Raw genomic sequence first — 12592 nt, forward strand, 5'->3', positions numbered from 1 at the left:
TTCAGTCGCTAATTAATGTGTAGAATTATTTAAAAATTTCAAATTAAACCTATTAAATATATAAATATTAAGAATTATAATGTCAATTAAATGTAATAACAATTCAGTTCTTGTTAATTATTTTATTCTTTAATTTCTTCGTGTCATGACGAAATAACGATACAACCCAAAAAAGTTCAAGTCTAGTGTTGATTAAGGGTTATAATTTGATCCATAGATCGCTAACCTGTACTTAACTCTCCTAGGATAGGTAATAGCTGATATTACGTCAAGGCAAATACAACTAATATATTACCAGTTTTCTTAAGAAGTTATTGGTAGAGAATTGGTAGAGGAACATCGTCTTATAATTAGAAATTTTGTTAATGAATAAGATAAAAAATATTAAAATGTAGGTAGTCTAGTTTCTTACACGATTTTCTCAATTGAAATAGCCAATTGGACCGGTGGGGATAGTGATAAATAAATTACATGCATATAATAAATAATTTTGATTTTTGACTGACTTTTACAGCTTCATCGCTTGAACTCCAATAACTTATAGGTGTAATAAATGAAGACGCATTAATTAAATATTTGCACTTCATTACAATCATCATCATAGTATAAAAGAAAGTCGCTGTGGCTGTCTGTCCCTATGTATCTATGCTTAAATCTTTAAAACTACGCAACGGATTTTGAAGCGGTTTTTTGTTAAATATATAGTGTGACTCAAGAGGAAGATTTATATATATAATACATGTACACATGTGCGAAGCCGGGGCGAGTAGCTAGTAATAAATAAAAGAAACATTAGGTGGGAGTTCCGGTATAAGATACTATATGGTTTTCTATACTAACATTACAAGATATAACAAATAAGAGAGGGCGAATTTTATGCACCCATTAGAGAAATAGTTTTACTGTGTGAAACGTACATTCCACGACTATGTATTAAGTTAACATATACAAGCTAAGGGCAAGGTATTGGTGTACAATAAATATATCTATGATCACTACAATGATACATTCGTTTCTTAAATAATATTTATACATACAACATCAAATTATACTTTTATGCGGCTGGAAATAGATGTTACTTATAATACAAAGATTGCAATATATCTACAAATAATTGCTACAAATAAACCTAATGGAATGACAAGAATAAGTTTTGGTTTTTTTTTTCTAAATTTAAGTTTTGGTGTCACCATATAAATGCATGCACTGATATACCTAAACATTGAATTTATGCTCTTACAGTACTTTTAATTGTCCGTTTCAATGTTAGGTACGCTATAATTCTGATGATAATGTTTGCCACAAACAACACAGCTATGTCCGACCAGTAGTTGTCCTTATCGAAGCTGAATATCTTCATTAGTTCTGTAGGATGTCTGTAATAAATTAAATAACACAGAATTTAAACATGAGCATAATTCTTGTCTGTCCTTAAACATAATTCTTGCTCTATACCACAGATAATATAATATGCTCCATGAATAGTCATTATTTGCTCCTTCAAGGTGGAGTAGATTTTTTTTTAAACTACGATGGTGGCAATCAAGCTTACGGCCCATCTGATGGTAAATGGTTACCGTAGCCTATGAACGCCTGAAATACCAGGGGGGGTATTACGTGCGCGTTGCCTACCCTTAAAAAACCTTAACATGCCCTTCTTGAAAAACCCTACGCTGTAGTCTCGTGGGAAAACCTCGGCAGGAAGTTAATTCCACAATCTAAGTGTACGCGGGAGGAAGCCTCTGAAACCGCACTGTTCGGGACCACTTAGGTTCCAGCGCGTGGGGATGAATTCCCTGTCGATGGTGAAAAGGTGGCCGTCGGCATCATGTCGAACAATTCCTCAGAACACATTCCGTTGTATAATCTGTAGAACACACAAAGCGAAGCGAAGTCTCGCCAAGCTAAGTGACTATATTGGTAATGTGAACAAATAACTCCATTGCTAGCTAAATTCATGTTGAATTTATCACGATGGGCTAACTGACCTGACTTCATGCTAAACTTATCATCCTCCATTGGCGAAAACAGCGTAAACTGTTTGCGCAGGCGGGTGCACCATTCCCTTATCATACGTAATAAATTCACCCCATGGATCCAATTTCTCTTGATTACTAAAGCCTTATGAACTCACCTTATAGGACAATAATCTTTAGTTTCAGGACAAGGTAATGGCGGTCTCCCATATGCGTATACGGATAGCACCATACTTTCAAATCCATACTTCATGAATGAGATGTGGGAGACAGCGCGCATTGTAGCGCTCATATCCGAGAACAGGACCACATAACCAGAGTACAGGATCATAGCCGCCGTCAATACAGCACCGAAGAATGTGCCGTTCTGGAATTTTTTTTTATTACAGTTTTGGCAATCGATCATATTGCTCATCTGTATTAACGGTTAGCATAGCCTATGGATATACTTTTTTTCTCTCTATGTTTTAATAGACCATACCGTAAGTAAAGTGTCAACATATGTAATTTTTTTTTGATAAAGGAAGAGCATTTACTCTGATGGTCGATAGTCTATCTGATGGTAAGTAGTAATGTTCGCCTATATACATAATATCGCGGGATTTTAGCCAGTTTTATTTACCGAGTTTTCGATATTTCAGTAGTGTTTCAACCGCCATGATGACGGGTAAACTGGGGTTTAATATCGGGATTCGGATTAGACCCCGCAATTTTTACTAAATACGTATAAATAATGACCGAGTCAAATTTAAAATAGTATATATACATATAGAGCATATGCATTGCCAATCCTAATAAAAATGATGCATCATCAATCATGCCTGTTATCCTGTATTCTCGTTGACAGATCTCACTCTTCTTTTAAAACACATTTTCGGAAGCAAGAGGCTCAAAATATTAAAAACAACGATGTTTTTTTTGAACGATGTTGCATCTCTAGACTAGACACGTTTAGTTGTACACAATTCACTATTCGCATATTTTGTTAAATTTTCAGTGTGAATAAGCTCTAATTATTTATTCCTTTTAAATGGTTTGTCGTATACACACTATAAATAGATGTATCGATAAATTTAATTATAATATATTAGATTGTGACAGTATGTTATATGAAGATTGAATGCCAAGTTAGCGTGTCTGTGACTATAACTTTAACACTCTTTATACTATTGTGTTACAAAGTTAATACAATTAGGAGGATCGCGTGATTGCATCCAAGTATATAAATATGTCCTTGTACATGGCAAATCGATGCAAACGTTTCTACAAGCACACGTTGATTAACAAACAATGAAACACCGCGTTTGTTGCAGTCTCGACTAATTGCGGATTATTAGCAGCACCCTAATACTTCGCCGCTTTATCCCTCGTGCCAATATTTTAGCAATTTACATATTAACATACAATTTGTCCAGTTAGTATTGATGTTTTTTTAACAGTTGTATCTTCATTTTCAAATGCTTTGAACACAATTTACTTGACGTCCGTATGTCAGTGGTCAAGTTGTCAAAGGTGCGTCAAAAATTTGGTCAACAAGTTTGATTTTGCCGCCCCTAGGACTTGCCACCCGGGACATGGGTCCCGTGTTGCCTCCTAGATCCGGGGCTGACCATTACTATCACATAAACAAAAACATATGTACCTACATATATAATTATACTTTCGTATATAGATCTGTATAATATTCATAATACTGTATTAGTAGTTTTAATAATGGTAATCATAATATTTTCAATCACATTTAAAGTTGTTTTTATACTCTACGAGTAATTTTATATGAAAAGAAAGTTATAGGCTTCTATCCTTTTTGCTTTGCTTGTACTCTTATCTGTATATAAAAAAGCAGGTACTCACTTCGATTGAGGAAGCTTTTATCCAAAAATGTTCTGCATCTCAGTATTACTTATTTCAGCCGAGACGCAAATTGTTTTGTTACTTGTGTTTCGACTAAAGGCAGTCTTAGTCACACGATAATATTATTTCCTTAGTGCTGTTACAGGGGCCTTTTACCATTTACCATCATATTGATTGTCGGCTTCATTGCCATTCCAATTATATAAAAAGATAAAGTTAGATACGTTACCACAGGATCAGTACAGCTTCCTATAACGTTGCCAATAGCATCGGCTAGTACCGTCACGATTGCCAACACCAGAGCGAACATAGCAAATCGATATAACTCCTGAGGTTGTCCAGTCAGATAGTACGAAGGCGCAGTATACACAAAACTGTAGCAAATCTGAAATAAATGTCATTCTTTATTACAATGTATGTAATTTACTTTTTTATTTAGTAAATTAATATCGCTAGGTTCTTATTTTAAACATTAATTTGAAATTGGAACTTCATTTATTTTTATTTGTTTAAAACATAAATTTATATATCGATGGTTTTAAATATTTTAATAGTATATTACGATATAAGTGTGTTATGATGGTTATAACACACCCGGCGGAAATTCAGCCCGAGCCGTAGGCGAGGGTGAAATGAGCCGAGCGTGATAAATATGCACGTACAACATGTTTCAATACACTTGATTTCAAATAAACTCAAACATAAAACTTCACGTTGTTGCTTTCAGCCGTTTTACTTTTTTTAATCAGCACGCTGCCAACTGGCTGGAGATACCGTGTGGCGATCACATCGAAATTTGATAAAAAATTAGCAAGTAGTGCGTTTATGGATTATAACTTAACTATTTGTGTTTATAACGCACGCGTGTTTTATGAGCTGCTTTATATATAAAAAATCGGTGAAATTAAATCCACTTTACGAGCAAGAGCAAAACAATATGAAAATTTGAAAATAGAAAGTAATACGGATTTACAGCAAAAACGCACGTCAAAGACGCAAGGAAAAAACTCAGAGTCGAAACGTGGACTGGTTTTACACTGAATTTAAATATGTGTTATAGTGCAGACGTAAACTAATGGAATAGTCTCATGTGTTAACAGAAATAATTCGAAGTATAGGAGAAGAATAAATTAAAATAATTTCATATCTATTACATTTGTTTATTACCTGCAAAGGTATGCTGGTGATTAGTACGGCAATATAATATGTTTTCAAGCTATACCAATTGTTAAAGTTTTCTTTCTTGAGAACCGCCAATTCTGTGGGAACTGAAAATAAAACGGAATACTTGGAATAAACAATTGCTGTATTTATGTAAATGCATCACTACAAATAGGTGTATTTGATTAATTCTTTATCATTGTGTTTGGGATTGTGTGAGGATAGGATAGGCGGTCGATTGGAGGGTTTTTAGACTTCGTATACCTACGACTAACCCTGTAGATAACAATAAATAATGACGCTGAAGAATTTAGACAGAGCCCTCTAGATCTAAGCTAAGCAGACCCAAGGTATGGGTACAAGACATTTAATAAAACTACGTAAATATATTTTTTTATAGGTTCTTAACTATATATGTCATAATACTGATCATACTTAAGAATACAAATGGTTACGGGTTCGATTCAAACCATTGTACCAATCAACCATTTGTACCGCGACTTTCGTAAGTAAGGTAAGGCGTCGAGCTAATAGGTAAACAAAGACCGTCAAAATAATATTTATATAGAAAAATGAAGTATCAACTTACATCTAAGTACAGCAGGCATAAGAGACGTGTAGGTAAGGTATGTCATCGAAGCGAGTAGGTAGCCCATATTGTTGATGGTTTTAGAACCATCGCTGCCTGCGTCTTGGAATAAGAGGCCCACGAATATCCCAATAAGTACGTGAAGTAATAGTTTTAAATAGGTGACTGACTGCGGAAATAATATAGGTAAATGTGTTGAAACTATTAATATAAGTACACGAGTTAATTACATTGCTTTTATAGGTTGTTATAAATGGCGAATATATGAATATTTTATAGGTAGCATGCATAAATAGTAATCCAGATTGTCTGTAAGAGATTGCTTTTAGTGATATAATAATAATAATCTCAGGACAATTCACACAGCGCCAACTAGTCCCAAGATAAGCTACCTAAAACTTGTGTTATGGGTACTAGATAACTGAGAAATACACAGATGTTTTCGTAAATATTATATATAAAGAACATCCAGGCCGATACAAACAATCATACTCATGAATACATATGTTTGTGCGAGGAATCGAACCCGCGACCATCGGAAGTAAGGCAGTGTGTTAAACCGCTATACCACTGCGGCCGTCAATTTAGTGATATGATTGTATATTGTTAAACAAATTAGTATACATTTTTTTTATACTGAGATAGACTTTGTCGTCGTAAATAGTCGTCCGCTCAGTCTCACATATTTCACCCGCCAAGCTTGAGCAACTGAGTATTTGCAAATTAAACGGTAATTCGAAGCGTATAGATTAAATACATTTTAAATAATAAATTTAATTGTCGTTCTTAATTAAAAATTCAAAATTAAAAAAAATTTTTTGGTGATTACGTTCATATTTTGTTTGATATATTAAAATAAACTTGACTTAGACAGCTCTAAATGTTTTATACGTGTATGTTAAAAAATACGAACCCGTCAAACAAAGTTTTTTACAATAAACTGTCAAAATAATCAAAATATTACTAATATTATAAAGCGAAAGTATGTCTGTTTGTTATATTTTAACGACTAAATAGATCAATTTAACCGTTTAGTCGTCATCTTAAATAAAACATAATACTAATATATTTATGAGATATATATATCACAAAGACGAATATAGGTTATGTTTTAAATCAGACGAAACTGTTAGTTTGTTTATAATAGTATTTATATACATACCCAATCTCTGTGTAGTTGAATTATACATCGTGTAAAGAGAATGAAGAACTTATATAACTCGTGTGGAGGATTGAGAATGATGTCAATTTTGCCACAAGAGAGGCTTTGCACTTTGGTTTCGTTAGTATTAACCACAGGAGCTACTTTTTCAGCCTGCCCACGTTTCTCTGCGAGAATCTCGTTGAAATTTCCATAGTCACCACTGGCTACTTCTAAAACTGAAATAAATAATCTTATATGTAAATTTATCGTATCACATATTTTTCATACCTCTATTATTATTGCCTTGTTTGGACTATTGTCAGGTGATTGGACCTGTAGCACTGCGACCTACATAAATCTATTGTGCTCAGCCTTTTTCAGAGTTCGCTACCTAGAACCGTCAGGGACAAGTATTAAACTATATTCTTAGGAGCTTCATACCCCTAAGTGATAAGTGTCCACGCGTAAATTAAAAAAAAAATTTGTACAACTTTTTTTTTTTATTATGTTAAAAATACATATAGCCCTAAATTTTCACCCTTCTATCACCAAGGCCAATATTTAATAGCGGTTTAAATTTATATGGCAAAACAACGTGTGTTATAATAAGGAAATAATAAATATAGAGTACATACTATAGTCTGCAGGGTTGTGGTACTTTGGGCACTGCAGGCCGGCAGATGCGAGGTACGGCACCGTGTCACCACTTGAACCGTCGTATATACACATGCCCTCTGCTAATAAATACACCTGCCGAAATTTTACTATATGAATCAATGACATACATGTTCCTTTGGCTCTTGTAGCGTTTGATATATAGCCTAGAAATAGAAATTATCCTTATTGGAATAAACTTAATTTTATATCTTTAGAACAATATGTTATTTTAGTATTGTACTAATATTTCTAAAATAAAATTTTAGATACAGTTTTAATAAAGGAAGTTAATGTTTATAAAACAAAGCTAGAGCTTATTGTACTTGTGAATACTCTCTAATGATATAATTAAGTGTGAAGTTACAAACAAAAAAAGAATTAATTTGAAAAATTTTGAAATTGAACGAATGTGCTAATATATTTGTATAACTGACCTGATCAAACATAGAGTATATTGTAGCAGTAGGTTGATGTATAGTACAGACTATAGTACGACCACCTTGCGCCAGGCTCTTTAACATTTCTACACACTGTGTCGTTGTCAAGCTGTCTAAACCTCTGTAACGAAAAAAAACATTACGCTATGTTTTAAAAACAAAAATTTTCAAAAAATTCCAAAATTAGAAAGCATAAATTAATAAATTAGTATTTATTATCAATGAATCCCAAATAAAAAAAAAACGACAGTCAATCTTCGTCTTTTGGTAATAAATGAAAATTGATATATTTCAGATTAACATGATCCAGCACCCCAGATGGTATGGCGTGGCCTCCTTTCCGCCCTGGACAGAGCCATGACCCTTTCCAGGGTGTAAGGAGGCTAAGTTGAATTTCACCATATTAGTAATTCTGGTATAAATGTTTCTTGTATTTAAGTCTTTACACAACATTTAAGTATCTGGGTATTTTGTACAAGCAAGTAATATGCACCTATGTTCTTTCAATGCAGGTTAAGTATTTGAACAATATAGCGAAAAAGATAAGTTTAATGCGTGAATGACATAATTACAACCGAGTAAACTAGTTTATATTAAGTACGTTCTTGGACAGTTTCTTCTTACAAATATTTAACAAATAAAACGACAAATTTCGCAATAATTAAGAGTGCACTGTATTATATGTATTCTCGTAATATAAAAAAAATACTAACGTGGTCGGCTCGTCAAGAAATACTACGGGAGGATTGTCTATGAGTTCCAGTGCTATAGACAATCGCTTCCTCTGACCCCCTGAGAGGCGGCTAGATTTGGTGTTCTTCGTATGTACCAGCCCCAAGGTATCCAGGATACCGTCAATCTGTAAATAACGTTCAATTTCAAACGAGCAGCGTTAAGATAAATAAAATATATTGAATCTATATATCTTATTGTTGTGAATATTTTTTTATTGAATATTGTATTCAGTATACATTATATCTTTTGGGTTTAGTCGAAGTATTCGATAATTACTACTTATTGCTTGTCTTATTAAAACTTTGGTAGTTTATATTTATGGCTGAATTTTCAATGACCGGTGACGTGATAAGTTCACAATGTTGAATTACCTTGTTGCAATTACCAGGTCTCGTATTCGATACCTCGCACGATACACACATTTGGATTCATAAATATAATTGTTTGTATTTGCCTGGGTGTTTACTATTTATTAACAAAAAAAAAGTATTTATAACAGATTACTACATTACAAGATCCTTTGACTAAATGGCTTTATGTGAATATCATAATTAGGATGTAGAATTAAATTCTCGATCATTCGGATTCACGATCAGTGAACATACCACAGACAGCTTTAGCTTCTCGGTGAGACAGTTACCAAGTTTCAAGTCAGCAGCGAACCACATGTGCTCCTCGACTGTGAACAGCGGGTTTAGTCTGTCATCTTGCAAGATGTAGCACGTTTTTTTTCTGTATTCTTTTAAAGCAGCCGTTGAGTTTTTATCTCCCAATTCGCATAGTTTATCGCCGCTGCGTATTGTGCCTGTTACACCATGGGTCCTGTAATTATGATGACCTTAATTATTTTTTTATATATTATATATAACACTACCTACTGTATAGATCTATATCCGAATATCTGTCGGAGTCCTATATCGATATGTATAGTTATAGTTAGTATACTATATATTCGATTTGGTTGACTTTCAATGCAAATTCGAGTAGATAGATTTTGATCGTAGTTTTGGTAATAAATCTATACTTGCAGTTACGGTGTGTAAATTAAAAATTTGAGCACTCTACATACTCGTCCGGTGAAGCTGTAAAGGCCAGCTGCGGCCAACAGCATTAGAGTAGTCCGAAAAAAAGTAGCCTATATTGTATTTTTATTGCGTACAAGTTTTCTTTCATACTAGTTGTATTAATATAAAAAATACTTATGTACCTATATATATGTGAAACCTGAATGACTACCCAGAGAAGCGAAACAGCAAAACAAACATTTTTCAGAACAATATTTTTCTACATTAGCCAAAAGTATAAGGTAAATTACTTACGCGAATCCAGTGAGAGCATTTAATAAAGAAGTTTTTCCTGCTCCTGACGGACCCATAATAGCTGTGAGTTCTCCTGACTTAAACAGCCCAGACACATCTTTCAGGATTGTTTTTTCTGTAACAAAGGAGATACAGTGATATTACTTCTTCTACTTTACCGATGTATTACTAATATCTAAAGCTATATATTAATTTGGATTGTTAGTTTTATTACAGATAACATAATATTACATATTTTTATTAAGTTTATTTTAGACAACTACTGCGTTTAGAAACTGAACATAGTACAAGATAACCTATAAAACTTGGTGACAAATTATATATAATAGTTTCCTCTAGTTGAAAGAATTTTAAAAATGTTTATATATTATTAAAATTCTTATTGAGTTTATCCATTCAAATACCTACTCTACATATTTTAATATTAGCATAAATAAATATGATTTCTATCTGCAAGCTAATTCTATTAACTTTCCCATTTAGTCTCTACGTACGGGTGCTATATTTTTTTAATTTACATAAATCAAGTCAGGAATAATATAAACTGTACACACTTTGCAAAAGGTTTAGTTGTTTACTTATTACGGCAACCTATGTACATATATCTAATTTTCATATGTATGCTAATTATGTATTTATTAACATAGTATTCGCAAAATAAACAAAAGCGTTTAAATCATAAAACCTATATCATTCGATTGCAAGTAAACAACATGAATAAATTTCAGTTTTATATTTATAAATGTGTTTATATTTCTGGTAAACATGTAATATACGCTTAAAAATACAGCGTGAATCTCTTCGTAGTATATACTAACTAATATATCTGGTTTCACTAATACTTACTTAATTTTTTCTATATAAATATTCTCATTTAAAGTATATATTTGTTGATAGATTGTTTGAGATGTTTATTAATTATTTAGCAACTAAAGTTCCCATCTGCAAATTGTTTATTGGTTTATTAATAATTTGCATACTGTGACTATCAGTCTATAAAATATATGTATTGCAATTGAGGTAGGTAAACACTAAAGCTTCAAATAAATGTATCACGGCTCAGTTGAGTAAGGTTATAAAATTTCCTTAATTTCGTATTAACTTCGACACGTGTTCCTGGGAAAAACGTTTTCAATCAATATACATAGGTAATAATTAGTTAAATTTCTAATTGGTTTTTTAAATTGGAAATTATAAAGTAATGACAAAAACCCGCTTTTAATTAAAAAAACAATTTGTACTAGTAGATTTTACAATTAATGTTAATTAATTTAAAATCGATTCAAAACTGCTGAGTAAGGTACGTAGTTAAGTACATACATGCACCAAAATATAGTTTAACTAGTGATGTCAACTTGGCACATTTGTCTCATTTGTAGATCATAATGTAAGTATTGGTTAAGTACTGTTTGCCACCAGACAAGCCGTATATCTGTTTGTCAACACTGTATTAAAGAAATAGTCGAATATCTTATTTTTGAAATTGGTTCTATGCACGTTGGTGGGATATGGATTTCGTTATCAGACCAATGAATGGCTCATTAAGCTGTTTTGACGTTATCATATAATTTTCAATTAATAATGACCAATTACATATTAAATATGTAATTAGTAAAATTTCGTTATCTACTGTTCGGTGGCCTGTACAGACGGGGTCCGTATAGATTATTATACTGTATATTATAAGATATAACACTACTTATATTCCGTGGCGTAGCTCCTATAAATTCGAATAAAAGTAACCCACGTATTATTTTATATATATATAAAAAAGAATAAATTGCAATGAAATATAATTAAAGATAATTTATGTGAATATTGTTAAAAATAATTAAAAAAATATTGCTGATAGTAAATTTTCGTTTATGTTTGATAAAGTAATAGTGCGCCACCCTGCTCTATCAGTATATAGCGTGGCTCCAGTGGAGTATATTAGGATGAGCGTGATGTCAAATAACCCATCATAGCGACATCACCAGGAATTAGTTAAGAATGGGACCATTTATCCCTACTATTCTCTTGGTCCCCTTAATAGTAACTTATTAATATTCATGAGAATTTTCAATTATAAGTGTGTTGCCGGCCTATTGGGAAGGAAGGGAGTAAGTAGGAGAAGGAGACAAGATTTAGGAAAGGAAGAGGAGAAAGGAGTAAGACTAAGTAATATAAGCATACGAGCATAAGAGTAGTTTATATAGTTTGAACCTATAAGCAAAGGATGTAGATACTCCTGGTTGTTTAGGTCCAAACTCTGGGAATAGATTGCTCTGCATGATATTGTATTTATTTACTTTTGTTATTCTATCAATAACAAAATATATCGTAATCACATAATCAAATCACCCTAATTATTATCGCAGGATTAAGAGACTTGATAAATATGAATAGGTAAATGAGGTAATTATGAACCGGATTTTATTTGCAACTTATTACAATATATAAATACGTTACTATTTACCCTTATTATCATAATTGGAATATTTTAAAGGTCTATTAACTAATTAAATAAGTGTAAACTTTTTAGTTCTTGTCTTGGCATGTTAAACCATCGTCAAAATTAATAATCAGAATATCCGTCTATCTAAAGTCTAAATAGTTAGTTATATAAAATAGTTAGTGCAGAAAGTTTATTTTATTATAAAAAAACAGTTTCTCCTTTTTTAGAACATGAGTGCTCGGTTCCATAAAAACATATGGTTTTTAATTTAAATAATATATGC

The 12592-nt window shown here is 32.3% G+C and overlaps 1 protein-coding gene across 1 annotated transcript in view; it reads right to left on the reverse strand.

The window, feature by feature from the left end:
* Positions 1-231: 231 nt before the first annotated feature.
* LOC131848765 (ATP-binding cassette sub-family G member 4-like) overlaps positions 232-12592 on the reverse strand; it is a 31897-nt gene continuing 19536 nt past the window's right edge. Inside the window, exons 2-12 of the mRNA XM_059198695.1 lie at positions 9873-9987; positions 9159-9375; positions 8532-8677; positions 7816-7939; positions 7360-7474; positions 6743-6960; positions 5581-5749; positions 4998-5098; positions 4060-4215; positions 2135-2343; positions 232-1376 (exon numbers count right to left, since the gene is read on the reverse strand). Coding sequence (XP_059054678.1) covers positions 1229-1376; positions 2135-2343; positions 4060-4215; positions 4998-5098; positions 5581-5749; positions 6743-6960; positions 7360-7474; positions 7816-7939; positions 8532-8677; positions 9159-9375; positions 9873-9987 — 1718 coding nt within the window. The 3' untranslated portion in view covers positions 232-1228. The remainder of the gene's footprint in view (positions 1377-2134; positions 2344-4059; positions 4216-4997; positions 5099-5580; positions 5750-6742; positions 6961-7359; positions 7475-7815; positions 7940-8531; positions 8678-9158; positions 9376-9872; positions 9988-12592) is intronic.

Source organism: Achroia grisella, unplaced genomic scaffold, assembly GCF_030625045.1.
Source record: "Achroia grisella isolate CSIRO2021 unplaced genomic scaffold, CSIRO_AGI_Agris_v1 utg5855, whole genome shotgun sequence".
Classification (NCBI taxonomy): domain Eukaryota; kingdom Metazoa; phylum Arthropoda; class Insecta; order Lepidoptera; family Pyralidae; genus Achroia; species Achroia grisella.